General features: G+C 42.6%; 1 protein-coding gene across 2 annotated transcripts in view; it reads right to left on the minus strand.

The window, feature by feature from the left end:
* Positions 1 to 9,296, minus strand: part of LOC139409182 (single-stranded DNA-binding protein 3) — a 135,827-nt gene extending 126,531 nt beyond the window's left edge. Inside the window, exons 1-2 of one of the 2 annotated variants that reach the window (XM_071153976.1) lie at positions 9,125 to 9,296; positions 119 to 191 (exon numbers count right to left, since the gene is read on the minus strand). In XM_071153976.1, coding sequence (XP_071010077.1) covers positions 119 to 191; positions 9,125 to 9,180 — 129 coding nt within the window. In that variant the 5' untranslated portion in view covers positions 9,181 to 9,296. The remainder of the gene's footprint in view (positions 1 to 118; positions 192 to 9,124) is intronic. The other variant, XM_071153977.1, reaches the window with a different exon arrangement.
* Positions 9,297 to 18,795: the final 9,499 nt, after the last annotated feature.

Here is an 18,795-nt window from a genome sequence, read left to right on the forward strand (position 1 = left end):
CAGATTGGTTCTTGACCCCAGGGCTACCGCTAATGTAAATTCCATCCCTCGCTATACAATGGAGAGGAATCCCATTCATCCGTTCACCTCAGGAAGTTCTTCTAAAGCCATTTCTTACCTCTGACAGGAAGGTCTGTGCTGATTTCTGTGCGCCGACGTGCAGCAAATACTCGTACACATATAAAGCTAACCTGTAAAACAAAAGAGAAAAATGTCAATGTTGAGGGTCCATCTCACACCTCCTCCATCCCCTCCTCCTCGCTCTGGAGAATCTCTCACCCTCTCCCGGGCTAGCAGGCAGCCTATCCAACTGGCGCTCAGGTGAAAAATGAATTTGTACTGGATCTCTCCTTACAGACCAGTGGGGTTAACCAGAAGAACTCAGTATTTGTCGTAATAAAGTACAATTGTGTTTTTGGTCAGACCTGTTGTATTTACACAGTATTAACATTTACAGTAGGAGCCAGAGACTTTCACAATGACAGCCAGATAACATGCAGACTCTAAGGAGAAGCCATTGGGAGGCTCTAGAAAATAAAAAGAGCATCTGTGGTTTACGGAGCTCCTCCTTTAACATGGATGCTCAGGAAAACAAGAGGAAAGCAGAGACAGCCAAGCGTGGATCGGTGTCACACTATCTGACAACCCACACTACCTTGTGCATTTTTGGTATCATTATGACTGTCATTTAGCCGCCTGTGCTGGCAATTACTGTGCTCCCTGTGCTCCTGGACTAGTGATGAACCCACACTCTACTAAGAGGGAAAGGGCCTCCCGAGTGGGGCAGCGGTCTAAGACACTGCAGAGCTTGAGGTGTCACTACAGATCCAGGTTCGATCCCAGGCTGTGTCGCAGCCGGAAGACCCATGAGGCGACGCACAATTGGCCCATCGTCGTCCGGGTTAGTGGAGGGTTTGGCCGGCTGGGATGTCCTTGTCCCATCGTGCTCTAGCGAATCCTGTGGCGGGCTGGGCGCATGCACGCTGACACGATCACCAGTTGTACAGTGTTTCCTCCGACACATTGGTGCGATTGGCTTCCGGTTTAAGCGAGCAGTGGTTTAAGCGAGCAGTGGTTTAAGCGAGCAGTGGTTTAAGCGAGCAGTGGTTTAAGCGAGCAGTGTGTCAATAAGAAGTGTGTCAAGAAGCAGTGCAGCTTGACAGGGTCGTTTTTTGGGGGATGCAAAGTCTCTTGACCTACGCCTCTCCCAAGTCCGTACGGGAGCTGCAGCAATGGGACAAGACTAACTACCAATTGGATAACACAAAATTGGGAGAAAAAAATTAAAGAAAGAAAGAAAAGTCAATTTGGTCACATTAGGTTAAGTCTACTGTTGGGAGGAGAGTCTCAAAAACACTTGTGCTGGATGTTGAACCAAGCACAAGGGACATCGTCTCAAAGTAATAATTCATTTGATATGCCAGCTTTAAATAAGGGAAACATTTCTTCCACGGACTGCAAAAAAATAGTTCTGACTAACGTTAGACATTAGTTAAAGGGGACACCTATCTTCTTAATTATTTCTCAGTGTTACATCAGACGTATTCATTTCACTGCTCATTTCAGTAATCTAGTGTAAACAAATGGTTCTGGACACAACGAACACAATCATGGCCACAGTGTTTTATCTGGTCTGTCTGTTTTATGGTTGTGGATTTGTCATGCTGGAGTGACTGCTTACCGCAGGGGTGTCGAGGTCCGGAGTCACACTTAATTATAAATCCTCTATCCACAGCTTTGTACATTTTCTTTTACACTTTATTTGGGTAGTCCTTCTATAGATGCTCTACAGATGGTCATACTATTAACCTCTTTGATCTCTAGGGGCGCTATTTCATTTTTGGATAAAAAACGTTCCCGTTTTAAGCGCGATATTTTGTCACGAAAAGATGCTCGACTATGCATATTCTTGACAGTTTTTGAAAGAAAACACTCTGAAGTTTCAGAATCTGCAAAGATATTGTCTGTAAGTGCCCCAGAACTCATTCTACAGGCGAAACCAAGATGATGCATCAACCAGGAAATGAGCAGAATTTCTGAAGCTCTGTTTTCCATTGTCTCCTTATATGGCTGTGATTGCGCAAGGAATGAGCCTACACTTTCTGTCGTTCCCCCAAAGTGTTAGCAGCATTGTGACGTATTTGTAGGCATATCATTGGAAGATTGACCATAAGAGACTACATTTTCCAAGTGTCCGCCTGGTGTCCCTGCGTCGAAATTGGAGCGTAAAGCCAGGTGCAATTATTTTTCCATTTGAGAGCAAGGAGAAACCAGGCTTCCACGAAGGATATATCATTGAAGAGATATGTGGAAAAACACCTTGAGGATTGATTCTAAACCACGTTTGCCATGTTTCAGTCAATATTATGGAGTTAATTTGGAAAAAAGTTCGCGTTTTGAGGGCTGAATTTTCGTTTTTTTTTTTTTTTTTTTTTTTTTTTTGGTAGCCAAATGTGATGTACAAAACGGAGCTATTTCTAATACACAAAGAATCTTTTTGGAAAAACGGAGCATCTGCTATCTAACTGAGAGTCTCCTCATTGAAAACATCAGAAGTTCTTCAAAGGTAAGTTATTTTATTTGAAGGCTTTACTTGTTTTTGTGATAGTTGCCTGCTAAATGCTAACGCTAATGCTAACGCTAACGCTAAATGCTACGCTAGCTAGCTACTGTTACACAAATTATTGTTTTCCTATGGTTGAAAAGCATATTTTGAAAATCTGAGATGACAGTGTTGTTAACAAAAGGCTAAGCTTGAGAGCTAGCATATTTATTTCATTTCATTTGCGATTTTCATGAATAGTTAACGTTGCGTTATGGTAATGAGCTTAGGTCTATAAATAGAATCCCGGATCCGGGTTTGGTCGTCGCAACAGGTTAACAAACTATCTGTTGATAAGCAACTGCTTGCTAAGGTTACGGTTAAGTTTAGAGTAAGGGTTAGGGTTAGGGTACGGGTTAAGGTTAGGGCAACGGTTAAGTTTAGTTGAAATGTTAGCGATAGTCTGTGTAGAGCATCGGATCCGGCCCAAAGGCCGTATGTTTGACACCCCTGGCTTAGAGTGTAGGTCAAGGGTGACGGTAGAAGAGAAGGATGGGCAGAACAACGGGTTATGGGTAATGGCATGATATTCCTATGAATGACACGGTGGAGCAAAACCACTGGCTGGAATATTTCCATACTCATCTCATCATAGAGGGGAGTGTCACCACGCGACACTACCTGGTAACACTGAAAATGCTTGGTGGCGTTTGTAATCAGGTCTCAACTGAGTTTAATTCAAACCAGCCAATTAGAACTGAGCTCTGGGAATGTGCTCTGAATGAACTTAAATGAAACCAGTCAAAAAACGAGGCGCTCCTTTAACCAGGAAGTACCTGTGCTCTCCCAGTCTGAAAACTTGTCAGGTTCCTGGTACAGAGGGGAGGCGGCTGGTGTAAAATGTAAGAAGACTCCCTCGTGGCGGTTTGTAATACCCAGCGGCATGCGTGGGCTTCTATAAGCTGGTCCACACTGAACTGGATCCAACAGAAATTCCCATGAGTGCCCTGATGAAATTTTCATGGCTACACTGGTATGATCTGAGGGGTTCTGTGCCCTGGTGATGGGCACCTGCCCCTGTTCTAATGCATTATTTAAAAACACTCATTCAATCCTGGCTTCGGGGGACACCTTTTGTTGCACTGTCAGTAGCACCGAGTAACTCCGCCAAGGGAAGTGGAGACTCTCCCTGAGCAGGTAGAGATGGCGTCAGCAGAGGGAAGGAGATCGAGAGAGGGAACTTGCTAGGCGTTAAGACAACTGTGTGATGGTGTGATGGGAGAAGGGAGATCTACAGGATAACGACCATAGTGGAGACCCTAGGGCCACACATGACAGGAGACAGACAGAGCACTGACACCAAGCACAAGGCATACGTTCATACAAAAACCTTCTCTGAAATGAGACTCCATCTGACACACACAAGCTCCATGTCCTCTGACCTCCCAAAGGGAACATCTCCATAATAATATATTCACAACCCCTGAGTATCAAGAGTGGTGCTGGGTCATCTTCTCTGTCATTTTTAGTGATGTCTCAGATGCCTATAGAAAAATCTCAACATCCTAATCCATTGCTCTGCTGGGCCAGTCCACCCCTCTAACCCACTGCTCTCTTCCATGCCAGACTCCAGCTAAAGAGCTCTGATGCCACTGAAACCCCATCATCATGGATAATGGTCATACAAATTACATGCTGTGGAAAGGTTAGGAGACAAGAGACCAGTAGACTTCTCTCAGTTAGAGAACTACTGTTGAGTGGGTGGTTTAGTTTGATCCTCTCTGTAGTGACTAACGTTAGATGCAGGGCCAGGGAGGCAGTCAGCAGCCCCTGCTCCACTGTCAGCAGCCCCTGCTCCACAGTCAGCAGCCCCTGCTCCACAGTCAGCAGCCCCTGCTCCACAGTCAGCAGCCCCTGCTCCACAGTCAGCAGCCCCTGCTCCACAGTCAGCAGCCCCTGCTCCACAGTCAGCCCAGACTTTTACACTGTGTCCACACTTCAAGGGGAGATCTTCCACCTCATCCAAGGTATACTCCTGACATCCCACCCCAGGCTATCAGACTACGCTCCTGCAAGACATGAAAGCACCTCTGCAAAGTTTAGCCAGCTAAAGCACAGACAGTTAGCAAATTAACTTTCCTGTCTTGATGTAAATAATTCAGCAGCGAGAGCATGGGCTTGTTTAGATAAGGTATGCATGGGCTTGGTTAGATAAGGTATGCATGGGCTTGGTTAGATAAGGTATGCATGGGCTTGTTTAGATAAGGTATGCATGAGCTTGTTTAGATAAGGTATGTATGAGCTTGTTTAGATAAGGTATGCATGGGCTTGTTTAGATAAGGTATGCATGGGCTTGTTTAGATAAGGTATGCATGAGCTTGGTTAGATAAGGTATGCATGAGCTTGGTTAGATAAGGTATGCATGAGCTTGGTTAGATAAGGTATGCATGAGAAGTGATGGAGAAGGGAGTTGGGGTGAATGCAAGATAGTAATTGTATCAGTTTTCATAATGCCCATTTAGTTTTTCCCTTGTTTCACAAAAGCCTAGGCCTAGAGGAATTAAGATCATGATCGCAAGTTGATGACTACTGACATGTCTTGTAAGCAAAGAAGGATGCATAGATTAAAAGGACACCTCTGGAAGCATTTCATTCTCCAAGTGTTAGGCTACCGGTTTATGAGATGAAACTAAGATTAAATGAACATTTTTACACTGACGACCATTTGTTGCAGACACAAAACAGTGACAAAAGACTGTACACACGCATGGCTTAAACCAGCCATGGGTTAATCCACACACACACCTCAACTTAATAAACTTAAAAATGGATTCCCATTGCCAAAGTCATCTGTCTCTTTACCAGGAGCTAGCCTCGAGCTAAATTGACTCCACAATTATGGACATGCTCCGCTTGAAAGGACGCCATTGTATTCTAACCCGAGAGTCTTCATTTTGGGGAAATTGATTCATTTCAACAAAAGTTTGATTCTATGAGAAAGATAGAAAACCATCAGGATACCAAGCAGACATGGTTTATAAATGGAATAAGCAGGGGCTAGATATTGTTATCAGGTAATAATGAATATGTACTACTAGTGTACTGAAATAACAGTGATTTGGACTACTCCACACGGTCTATACTTAATAAATCAGCGACATAAGACTTAAGGTATCAGGTCGCTATAACATTTATATAAATGTGTGGGCCAGTGTAATCAACAGAATACACTTAGACTTCATGAGTTTGTCTGTGCCGTGACCAACCGGAATACTGACTTCACGCACGTAGCCTCAATATTTATACTGTCTCACTTATTTCAAAAGTGAGAAAGCTAACAAATATGTGCGGATACATCAGTGCACCAAATTAATTGACTGTTGACACCTCTGAATAGGAGCATATTCATTCAAAGCAAACCAGAGAAAATAAGAGGTTCATCACAAAATAGTGGCATGTTTTTGCATTCGTTGAGTACATGGTTCTTAAATGTCGTTCTCAAAAGTCCAAAATGCATATGTGTGATATCAAAACTGTGCATTCAGACCTCAAGAACTCTATTAAACTCCATGTGAATATAGGGGAGGGTGTGTATGTAAAGAAACACATTCAAAGCAAACACTTTATTCAAGATATTCAATTATCCTCTGAATATTATAGAAATGTCTTATAGGCCTAACCTATATATGTATAGAGTATGCATTGCCTTAAATTAAAGGCTACAAAGTGTGACAGGGTCACGCACATCTGACTACTGTATCATGATGAAAAACATTGTATTTGATGAATTCCATAGAAGGGCCCTGTGATAGCAGGTTCCTGAGCCCATTTCAATGATGTTGTAATTAACAAACAATAAGGTCATATTAATGTTGGAGCCTCTGTTTCAACCCTGTGGAAATCAAATTAAATCAAGTGCAGAAAGAGTGAGTGTGATGGAATTAATTATTCTCATCACAAGGGCACGAGTTCTTGTTCTAAATTTTTCCACAGGCATCTGACGCCTCTCCTCAAGGACAGGTAAACAAACAAACATCTCTTCCATTCTTTACATCTCTCTTGAACTCTAGGTCAAGCACTTCCTTGAATGACACCGTCATCAGTCATCAGATTCAAATCTTAGTGATTTTGTAGAATTTGTAGGGGAAAAAAGTTACCAAACTCAGGTTCAGTCTTTATTCTTCTAGATTCCTCCAAGGTTTTGATAAGCCATTATACCCTACCATTCTTGGTGCACTTTTGATAACTTCCATCTGCTCCATCAGTGTTTCTGTACTAGACACCTATATTCCACTGTCTCCCCTCTGCTGTACCTAAACCAGAAAGCATTCTAAACATGTTGGTGAGAAATGGACGACCTCCACCAGCACAGAGAGAGACCATATAGGTCTTTCATTTCAATTTCCAAATGAAGTAGGAGTTAATCTAACAAGACTTCAGACAACAATGGGTAGCGTCCTGACTAACCATAGTGTAAAGAGAAACACGCATTTGGCTCATGGCAGAGTCATTAGTTAGGTGAGAAGGTAAGTGCATCCTCACTCTGGCCATCACCTGCTTTCCGGACTCTAAGAACACAGAGACAGAACACACACATGCAGAGGACGGTGCCAGGGGGTTCACTGCTTAATCAATCAAATAACTTCATTTTTCTTGTGAGTGAAACTTCTTGTGTGGGATGGTACATACAACAAGACAAAGGACATACGGGACAACTGTATCTTCATTTAACTTCAAGGTAAAACTTAAAAGGGATGGGATGGAGGGAATATTGTTCTACTGTATGTCTCTGTATTACTAAGTGAGGATTTATTCTGTCAACACTCCATTTAAAGAGCACTTGTGTCTAATGGATCTGCCTTTGATTGTAAACAAATAAGATGCATATGTAGGACTCCACAAGTTTTTAAAAGGATTACATATAATAAAATCAGGGAATATCTGGGCATCACATGCCCATTCAAAATTCGTTATTCTTGCTGTATTGGTACATGAACCACATGGAATTGTTTTCAGTTAGGATTCATACTCCCTCAGCACACAATGCTGCCGCCGTTTGTCAATACACAGAAAAGATTTTCCTCTAACGGAGATTGTCTGCCATTTACGTCATACATTCAAATTTGGGTGAAATTAAGACAGACCTGAAGCCTACAAGTAATACTCATCATGAGGATCCCCACACAGTCAGCAATAGGATGAATGAAACTTAGGCAAGTAAGTTTCAATATTTTTCAATGAACACTAACTACATAATATAATTCTAACATCTGGCTGAGCAGCAAATGCCCCAAAAGTTTGAAAAAATGTTATTTTTAAGAAGTATTTATTCATACATGAGAAGAAAAAAAGCAACATGCGATAGCTTGGCTATCCAGCCACCTTGATCTAATCGTATCCACAGTATTCCACAGAAACTCTGTTCATAATTGTGTGTCAGTCATCGGTTACACCGTCTGTGAAGGGTAAATATGTAACAAAGTGTTTCTCATATCACAACCTTCTTGAAATCATGCTGTGCCATGAAGGAAGCGGTGCTACTCTTATCAGAGTCCCTACACAATAGTTTGTGTAGCATGGAAAGCAACAAAGTACATAAGATGTAGCCTTCGTGTAAAGCACTGGTTTAAAGCAGTCTTCATTCATGATCAAAATCGCTCATCTGACATTTTAAAAGTTGTGGCAGTATCTCTGCTTACCCCTAAAGAGGATAAAATATTCGTTTGAACTCTGAAATAGCAGTTATTAATATTCAAAGCATCATAGTGACACAAAATATTTAATTAAAAGGACTGAGATTATATAATATATATATTATTAAATTATTTAAACATGTTACAGTAACACGTCAACATAGATGACACATTGCTTAAAAAAAGTTTACGTGTGTATAAACTTCCTTTACCATGGAGTGGAGTTTAGTCCGCTAATGTAGGTATAACTAGACAGGTACAGGTTTCATTTAACAGACAAGACAAAGTCCTCGTCATTTGCTCATGTGGGATGTCCTGCACAAGTCCTTAATAAACACGAATATGGTAAGAAAACATGTCGCATAGACGTCTAGAAGATATCTAGTAGACCTTCTGTACGGGTCGATTGCATTTTGAAAAGTCCCTCGTAACATGTCTCAAAAACTTTACACATTCAAACAATGTGAGAGTCCGCGTCAATGCAACTCCATCTAGAAAGGCATCACAGACATATTCCATATTTTAAAATAGAATCTCAAGAAGAAAATGTTTTTTCGCAGTAGCAATTCTGCGCTACATTATATCTTTAAATTCCTGAAAGCGAGACATTTGGAACCCCAAATGAAACATAGCTACAAAAGACAGAACAACTCTTCCGTGCGTTGCGTTCACAACGTGCGAGAATTTTGTAAGAAATATAATCTAAAAGAACGAGAAAGTGCAACTAACAGGACAAAAAGTTAAAGAGACGTGCCACGGCAGGGGTAAACAACACTCAGGAGAGCGAGCGAGTACTGTACACACCTTTAAATTATGGTAGCTATAGTTTAGAAAGTTGGAGCTTCCTTTTAACCATGTAAAACTCTTAAATGGTGCATAATTCACTTACTTTTCTCTCGCTTGACTATCGGAAGGGACGACAGCTCCTTTACCTTTGGCGTACATGCTGGATTCTGTTTTAAGACTTTTACCCCTCTCAACACCTGTCAAAGAAAGCAGCCAGGAAAACGTTCTATCTCCATAGCTACCCCTTTAGTGTTTTTCCTCCCCCCTCCTTTTTTTTTTTTTTTTTTTTACATCTCCAACATTGGCCACAAATCAGGCACAGTTTCTATTGGGGGGACTTGAAACAGACCGCTGGTGGATTTTTTTCCCCCTCTTAACCGCTGTTCGAGAATGTATTCTTACTCCCTCCGCTATGGAATGGTAGGGGCTTCTTAAAGGGGAACGCACACTCTTCTTGTTTACTGACCTCAGAAACATGTAAGAGATTGAGATGTGAAAAACAGACTAACTGAAGTCCTCAGCTTAAGGCCTTCGTACTTGTTTGAATATAAATGTTCAAAATGGCAATTTTGTCTGACCATGATACAAAAAGTATTTACTTTATAGATGTCTCTTTTTTTCTACCAGGTTACAATGAATGGACTGAACTGAATAATGTATCCATTAGAGAGCTCTCAGCATTCTAATTCTGACTGGGAAAAAAGGAGACTACTATGGGTAACATACGTAAGACATGTATCATCATAATCAATACAAATAAATGTCTAGGTTTCGCGATGAATAACTACGATTCAGAAGAGAACGTGTCTGAGAAAACTGGGTAGACTATAGCAAGCTTTATCTTGAGAGGTCACTCACTCAGACCTATGCAGACTTCTTAAATGTTCAGTCCCTGAAAGAGAAACAAATGGATTGTGCTCACTAACTGGGAGAGTACATGAGCTTTGTGTACTACATTTCACTGTCAGCTGATGGTTTACATTTCTCAGATCATACATTCAAAAGGGGTCTACTGGATTGACCAAAGGCTCAAGCCCATTTTCACTGCACTCCAACGTTGACTTAATTTACTGAGCAGTCCTAGGGAGGTGAGGGGCTGGACAAATACATTTCACGGTAGCTAATTGAATTATACAAATAGCCAAACTGACCATTGTGTGAAAGGCTACAGCCAGCATTAAAACATATGAAAATAACGAGTCAGTCTCCACAAAATGTATCAGTTTAAGTATTGTGCATCACAACTGAGTCACAGATTTGTAATATCTTTACTGAGGATGTAAATATGCCTGTTGTTGGGCATATTAGGTTTCTCCATTGTGTAAAAGCATTGTTTTCCTATTGAGATGCATTACATAGAATATTGTAAACTGCCTCTTTAAGAACATCACGTGTATGATGACATGCAAGAGATCAGACATTCATTAATTGCTATGATCATTGAGGAAGCTATTCCCTTTCCTTTCTTTCTGTGCCCCCAAATGTTCGGATATAGCCTACTAGCAAATATTGTATGAAGATGCCTAGAAATTGCTTCTCCAAAATAAATCCCTGATCACGCTTGTAGGCAATGTCATGGCGACGTTGGTTAGCTAAGCTCATGCCAGAAACATGTCATCGGTCTCTAGATCGTCTCGCGCCGAACTGCGCATGTGTAGGCCATCAAATCAAAGGCACTTCTTCGAAATAAAGTTGTTTTTGACGAAAATGAAAACGTGTCAGTTTGTTACTTTCACCAAGTTGGAGTAATAACATGTACAGCTACTTTAGGCATTGACTCAAATCTAGATGTGCCTTTAAATCTTGAGAAAATTAACAGCCAAGGAAGAATTTTTCACTTCTCCCATTGACTTCCCAAACCTCTGTCTGGTCTGTCGAGTCTGCTTCGAGAAGCATTCCCGTAAGTGTCGAGCTGTTGGTAATCTGGGTTTAGAAACTCTATACTTCTAGTAAATTTAGCAGGTTGTTAGCTAGCTAGGTAACATGACTGAACAAAAAGTAAAAAATGGCCCGCAAGTTGTTTTAAAACAGCCCTTTTAAACAGGTTAATACTCGCAAGGCCGCGTGACCGGGCAGAATACCCAGACGCATCCTCAGAGCATGCGCAGACCAGCTGGCAAGCATCTTCATTTACATTTTCAACCGCTCCTTGTCCCAGTCTGCAATCACAACATGTTTTAAGCTGACCACACTTGTTCATTTTCCCAAGAACTCTAAGGTAACCTGCCTAAATGACAATAGCCCTATAGCATCCACATCTGAAATTATGAAGTGCAATTGAACGTCATGGTTAAGGGCATGTAAGTTAGCATTTCACAGTAAGGTTCATGTGTTGTATTCGGTTCATGTGACAAATACAATTTGATTTGATTTGACATCAACAACATCAACCCAGATACCCTAAACCCACTCTAATTTGGATACTGCCTTGAATAGGAACCCTGGGACTGAACACCTCCCTCTGCAACTGAGTCCTGGACTTCCTAATGGACCGATCCCAGGTGGTGAACGTCGGCAACAGCACCAACGCCACGCTGACCCTCAACAAGGGGGCCCCCCCAGGGGTGTGTGCTTAGTCCCCTCCTTTACGCCCTATTCACCCATGACTGTGTGGCCACGCACGACTCCAACACCATCAAGTTTGCTGATGACACAACGTTGGTAGGCCTGAACACCGACAGCGATGAGACAATCTACAAGGAGGAGGTCAGAGATCTGTCAGTGTGTTGCCGGGACAACAATCTCTTCCTCAATGTCAGAAAGACCAAGGAGCTGATCGTGGACTACAGGAAACAGGGTGTGGGGTGGGGGGTGGGGAGGGGAGGGGCACGAACCCTGAAGAGATTTGGCATGGGCCCTCAGATCCTCACCAATCCATCACAGCCTGGTATGGCAACTGCACCGCCCTCGACTGCAAGAGTGTTGTGCGGATGGCCTAGTGCATCATTTAGAGCCGAGTTCCCAGCCGTCCAGGACATTTATACCAGGTGGTGTCTGAGGAAGGCCTGGAATATTGCCAAAGACTTCAGCCACACCAGCCATGGACTGTTCTCTCTGTATGTGGTTGTGTGACGCCACACACAATCACACATACACACACACACACACAATCACATATACAGTAAATACAATTATTATTATTATTATCAATCCTGCTGCTCAGTCACTTTTACCCTTTCCCACATGCACATACAGTGGCTTTTCGAAAATATTCACCCCCCTTGGCATTTTCTTTATTTTGTTGCCTTTATTTTGTTGCCAACCTGGAATTAAAATTGATTTTTGGAGGGTTTGTATCATTTGATTTACACAAATGTCTACCACTTTGAAGATGCAAAATATTTTTTATTGTGAAACAAACAAGAAATAAGTAATTAAAAACAACTGAGCGTGCATAACTATTCAGCCCCCCAAAGTCAATACTTTGTAGAGCCACCTTTTGCAGCAATTACAGCTGAAAGTCTCTTGGGGTATGTCTCTATAAGCTTGGCACATCTAGCCACTGGGATTTTTGCCCATTCTTCAAGGCAAAACTGCTCCAGCTCCTTCAAGTTGGATGGGTTCCGCTGGTGTACAGCAATATTTAAGTCATACCACAGATTCTCAATTGGATTGAGGTCTGGGCTTTGACAAGGCCATTCCTTGACATTTAAATGTTTCCCCTTTAACCACTTGAGTGTTGCTTTAGCAGTACTCTTAGGGTCATTGTCCTGCTGGACTGTGAACCTCCGTCACAGTCTCAAATCTCTGGAAGACAAACAGGTTTCCCTCAAGAATTTCCCTGTATTTAGCACCATCCATCATTCCTTCAATTCTGACCAGTTTCCCAGTCCCTGCCGTTGAAAAACATCCCCACATCATGATGCTGCCACCACCATGCTTCACTGTGGGGATGGTGTTCTCAGGATGATGAGAGGTGTTGGTTTTGCACCAAACATAGAGTTTTTCTTGATGGCCAAAAAGCTCAATTCTAGTCTCATCTGACCAGAGTACCTTCTTCCATATGTTTCGGGAGTCTCCCACATGCCTTTTGGCGAACACCAAACGAGTTAGCTTTTTTTCCCTTTAAGCAATGTCTTTTTTCTGGCCACTCCTCTGTAAAGCCCAGCTCTGTGGAGTGTACGGCATAAAGTGGTCCTATGGATACAGTGCCTTGCGAAAGTATTCGGCCCCCTTGAACTTTGCGACCTTTTGCCACATTTCAGGCTTCAAACATAAAGATATAAAACTGTATTTTTTTGTGAAGAATCAACAACAAGTGGGACACAATCATGAAGTGGAACGACATTTATTGGATATTCAAACTTATTGCATTCATTTATTATATTCATTTATTCAAACTTTTTTAACAAATCAAAAACAGAAAAATTGGGCGTGCAAAATTATTCAGCCCCCTTAAGTTAATACTTTGTAGCGCCACCTTTTGCTGTGATTACAGCTGTAAGTCGCTTGGGGTATGTCTCTATCAGTTTTGCACATCGAGAGACTGACATTTTTTCCCATTCCTCCTTGCAAAACAGCTCGAGCTCAGTGAGGTTGGATGGAGAGCATTTGTGAACAGCAGTTTTCAGTTCTTTCCACAGATTCTCGATTGGATTCAGGTCTGGACTTTGACTTGGCCATTCTAACACCTGGATATGTTTATTTTTGAACCATTACATTGTAAATTTTGCTTTATGTTTTGGATCATTGTCTTGTTGGAAGACAAATCTCCGTCCCAGTCTCAGGTCTTTTGCAGACTCCATCAGGTTTTCTTTCAGAATGGTCCTGTATTTGGCTCCATCCATCTTCCCATCAATTTTAACCATCTTCCCTGTCCCTGCTGAAGAAAAGCAGGCCCAAACCATGATGCTGCCACCACCATGTTTGACAGTGGGTATGGTGTGTTCAGGGTGATGAGCTGTGTTGCTTTTACGCCAAACATAACGTTTTGCATTGTTGCCAAAAAGTTCAATTTTGGTTTCATCTGACCAGAGCACCTTCTTCCACATGTTTGGTGTGTCTCCCAGGTGGCTTGTGGCAAACTTTAAACAACACTTTTTATGGATGTCTTTAAGAAATGGCTTTCTTCTTGCCACTCTTCCATAAAGGCCAGATTTGTGCAATATACGACTGATTGTTGTCCTATGGACAGAGTCTCCCACCTCAGCTGTAGATCTCTGCAGTTCATCCAGAGTGATCATGGGCCTCTTGGCTGCATCTCTGATCAGTGTTCTCCTTGTATGAGCTGAAAGTTTAGAGGGACGGCCAGGTCTTGGTAGATTTGCAGTGGTCTGATACTCCTTCCATTTCAATATTATCGAAGACGTGGATGTCGATTTAAGGCAGGTTGGTTTGAATCCAGGCTGCATCACATCCGGACGTGATTGGAAGTCCCATAGTGCAGCGCACAATTGGCCTGGGGTAGGCTGTCATTGTAAGGACTTGCCTAGTTAAATACAATGACAATTGTTTGTGGGTGAGGGGTGGGTTGCCTACTTCATGTACTACTTGACTTGTAGCTCCCCTAGCTAGGTGTATTATTTCAGTCTGGCTTTTTGAGAGGTTTCAGAGATGGACTGATTACCATCCTCTCTTGAGTGAACAGTGTGCTTAGTTTACTGCAGGAAAACATTGTTTGCTGTTACCCTCTGGACAGCAGATCATTAGTATAACTAGTAGGCAGGTTTATGTAACCTTATTTAGTTCAACCTGCAGTGGTGGGGTTTAAATGAATTGGTATTCACACGTTTGTTTTTGAGGTAAAATTAAGGGGGTATTGATAAATAACGTGTGTGCCACTCAAGTTGTTGACTGATGCCATGGCGGCGGCTGCTAAGTAGAAGGGAGCTTCTGCAAACCAGAAGTCTGCAGTCAAGGCAGCACTGGTCCACACCTGCCTTGTGTCTGGTAATTGGTACAGTATGTACCTTCAGGTTCCTTTCCAAGTGTAGGCTATTGTACTGCCCTATGTGGTACAGTCTTTCATACCGTACAATTGAAGTCAAAAGATTACATGCATCTTAGCCAAATACATTTAAACTCAGTTTTTCACAATTCCTGACATTTAATCCTGGTAAAAATTCCCTTTCTTAGGTCAGTTAGGATCACCACTTTATTTTAAGAATGTGAAATGTCAGAATAATAGTAGAGGGAATGATTTATTTCAGCTTTTATTTCTTTCATCACATTCCCAGTGGGCCAGAAGTTTACATACACTCAACTAGTATTTGGTAGCGTTGCCTTTAAATTGTTTAAGTTGGGTCAAACGTTTTGGGTAGCCTTCCACAAGCTTCCCACAATAAATTGGGTGAATTTTAGCCATTCCTTCTGACATAGCTGGTGTAACTGAGTCAGGTTTGTAGGCCTCCTTGGTTCTGAGTCAGGGCTTTGTGATCGCCACTCCAATACATTGACTTTGTTGTCCTTAAGCCATCTTGCCACAACTTTGGAAGTATGCTTGGTGTCATTGTCCATTTGGAAGACCCATTTGCGACCAAGCTTTAACTTCCTGACTGATGTCTGGAGATGTTGCTTCAATATATCAACATAATTTCCCCCCCCCCCCAATATGATGCTGCCACCCCTGTGCCTCATGCTGTCTTTAATGTTGGGATTCACAGACACACCATGATGACCACGATTTCAATGATGCAACTGAGACGGAATGACGTGAGGGACCCTGAGTATGACTGGACATGGACCGGATATTTGTGACATCGACCTAGAAGGGGTGCAGAAACATATTATGTTTAAACCATAGCTAAGCATCTCTCTAGGTACCCCTTATTCCACACTGTCTTTTATAGTCCCTCAACTTTGGACACTTTGGAACTCTCCATCTTAGCTCTGAAAACCCTCCTTACCTTCACCCATTTTCCATATGCTGCTTCCTTCACTTGTTCTTCTCCTTATTGGATAACATCTAGACTCAGGAACGCATTTAAAAATGTTGTGTTGTACTGTTCTTGCTACCTTTTTTTCACCTGTGTAATGCAGTCCTTTTACATTAAACCTACCTTACACATCCAGTTGTTTCTCCATTTGTAACTCACCCACCAAAAATCCCAATATGCTGTTTTACCCCCCCCCCCCCCCCCCCCCCCCCCCCCCGGCGTCCTACCTGGGCGCATACCTGGTTGACCGGGGAGCCGGCAGTGGAAGTTGGCGATGAGGGCTGGGTCCAGGATGTCTCTAGCAGGGACCCAGCACCTCTCCTCCTGGCCGTAACCCTCCCAGTCAACCAGATACTGGAAACCCCTGCCCCATAGTCAAACACTCAGGAGGCATCTCACCGTGTACGCCGGACGGCCATCGATGACATGGGGAGGAGGGTTGGGCCTGGAAACAGAAGATAAAGGGCTGTGAGACACAGGCTTAATCCTAGACACATGGAAAGTAGGGTGAATATGGAGGGTACGAAGTAACAAAAGACAAACAGCATTGGGGCTAATGACTCTAGAGATGGGGATCGGGCCGATGGAATGGGGGAAAGTTTACGGGATTCCACCCAGAGGGTAGTGATAGTGTGGAGCAGAGGTCCGGTGGCGATCCGTTTGTCGCCTATACCTGGAAGTGATCTTCAACCGAGCGGCCCGGGCTCTCTTCCAGGTACGGCGACACCGGCGGATGAACATCTGGGCAGAGGGATTGCTGACTTCCTCCTCTTGCTCGGGGAAGAGCGGAGGCTGATATCCCAAGGAACACTCGAAGGGCAAGAGACCAAGGAAGGGTGTTGCGAGCGTACTCAACCCATACCAGTTGTTGATTCCAGGTGGGTTGGCGGAGACTAGGCAGCGAAGAGTCGTCTCTAAGTCCTGGTTGGCTTGCTTCGACTGGCCGTTGGACTGGGGGTGGAATCAGGAGGACAGGCTGGCCGACGACAGTAAATTAAAATGTTCAATATTTATTTTGTTTTGGATCGTAGCTAGTAGCTAGTTAGCTGACAGAAAAGGTGTCAGCCAGACATGATGTGCAGGAGTAAAGAAATGTTTACTCTTGCATGATGTCTACTTTGATGCTAATTAGAATGTTCAAACCTGAGATTAAATCGAGCCGAATATATTGATTAAAGTCACCTTGTCTGAGAGAGATTTACACGATTATCAAAACGTCACCGCCAGGGTTAAGCCTACACGAAACACACCCCTTATTTGAAGTCTTTATGAAATCCACAATGGATTAAATGGATGGTGGAAAAATGATTGGAACCATTTCTGTGTTTGACCGCTAGGTTTCATGGGTATTATGACATGTCCACTGTGGGGCTCTATTCTCATGTGTTTTACGTCTTGTGTGTTTGTATATATCTGACCTAATATTGATTCTGTGCTCTTTAAGATCCTATTCTTGTGACGATCGTCGTAATGAGCGGACCAAGGCGCAGCGTGATTGAAGTTCCACATCTTTTTTTACGGTGAAAGTTTAAACAAAAACAACAAACCAATAACGAACCGTGAAAGTAGTGGTGCACAAACACAAAACAGTATCCCACAAACACAGGTGGGAAAATGGCTACCTAAATATGATCCCCAATTATAGGCTGCCTCTAATTGGGAACCATACAAAACACCAACATAGAAATATTGAGCTAGAACACCCCCTAGTCACGCCCTGACCTACAACACCATAGAGAGCCATTGGTTCAGGGTGTGAGAATTCTGGATATTCTATTTTCTTACCTTTAACATTAAACACTGCATTGTTGAGGAAGAGCTTGTAAGTAACCGGTGCATGCAACAAATAAACCTACATTTTATTTGACATGGTTTATAGATGTAAAATGCAGGCCGCCAATCCACCACAGCAAGAAAAATAATTGTGCCAGTAATATGGGTCATAGCTTTCATAGAACCATTTGGGATAGAAGCAAGCCATTTTCACTGTAGTAAAGGTACAACCATGATGCTAACTAATATGCATTCGCTTTATTCTCTAGGGCACTCGGAAACAACAGTAGAGCAATGCCTAATCATTAAAACAGTTATTATCTCGGTAATTGTTTTCTAGCCGCATTCGTGCTCCGAAATAAAAATTCCAGGTAGCACAGCAAAATATTTAGCAGCATATGCGGCCAAAATGATTGAACTTTAGAGCCCTGGCTGAGGCTGATGTTGGGAGGACGTCAAAAGGGGAGTGAAAAGAAAGTACGTAATGTGGCGAGTTGTACCCTTGCATGTTGAGCAACCTCAACTGAAACCTAAAATGTTAACTGCCCCCCCCCATTGACAGTTTCATCTAATGATCTAATTGAATACCTAAATTCTGACTCCATCGTTAAGAAGTGGCTGGGGGTGGAACTACTCATGCTCAATTATTTATTGTCTTGATGTGGTAACAATAACCTTCATAGACCACCACCCTGCACAGAGCAACCTTCCTCTGTAGTAAACATGTTATATCTTTGTTAGACAATGTCAATAGAAACAAAATGGATACGTGTAGTGTAGCAACCATTTCAACAGTGCAGTGTGTCCTTGTGGTGTGCGAAGGTGCACTATTGGAAATGATTTGTATTCCCAAATATTCGACTGAGTTGGAATAAAAAAACAATAGCTTGCCGTCCAGCAGAGGAATTCCCCCAGCTCCTGCCATTGTGGGGCCAAATGATAATTAATCACAGGTTGAATAATTTAATGCAGAGCCAATGAATGCTTTTCTCCCGATTCTCAGCACCTGCCTTAGGAGTGTCCCTGGGGCCGATGAGGGGTGTGTGTGTGTGTGTATGTATGTTTGGTGCTGCGGCCTCTTTTGGGGCCAAAAAGAGGGAGAACAGAACCCAAAACAACCAAACAC

The sequence above is a fragment of the Oncorhynchus clarkii genome, chromosome 5, assembly GCF_045791955.1.
Source record: "Oncorhynchus clarkii lewisi isolate Uvic-CL-2024 chromosome 5, UVic_Ocla_1.0, whole genome shotgun sequence".
In the NCBI taxonomy this organism is placed as follows: Eukaryota; Metazoa; Chordata; class Actinopteri; order Salmoniformes; family Salmonidae; genus Oncorhynchus; species Oncorhynchus clarkii.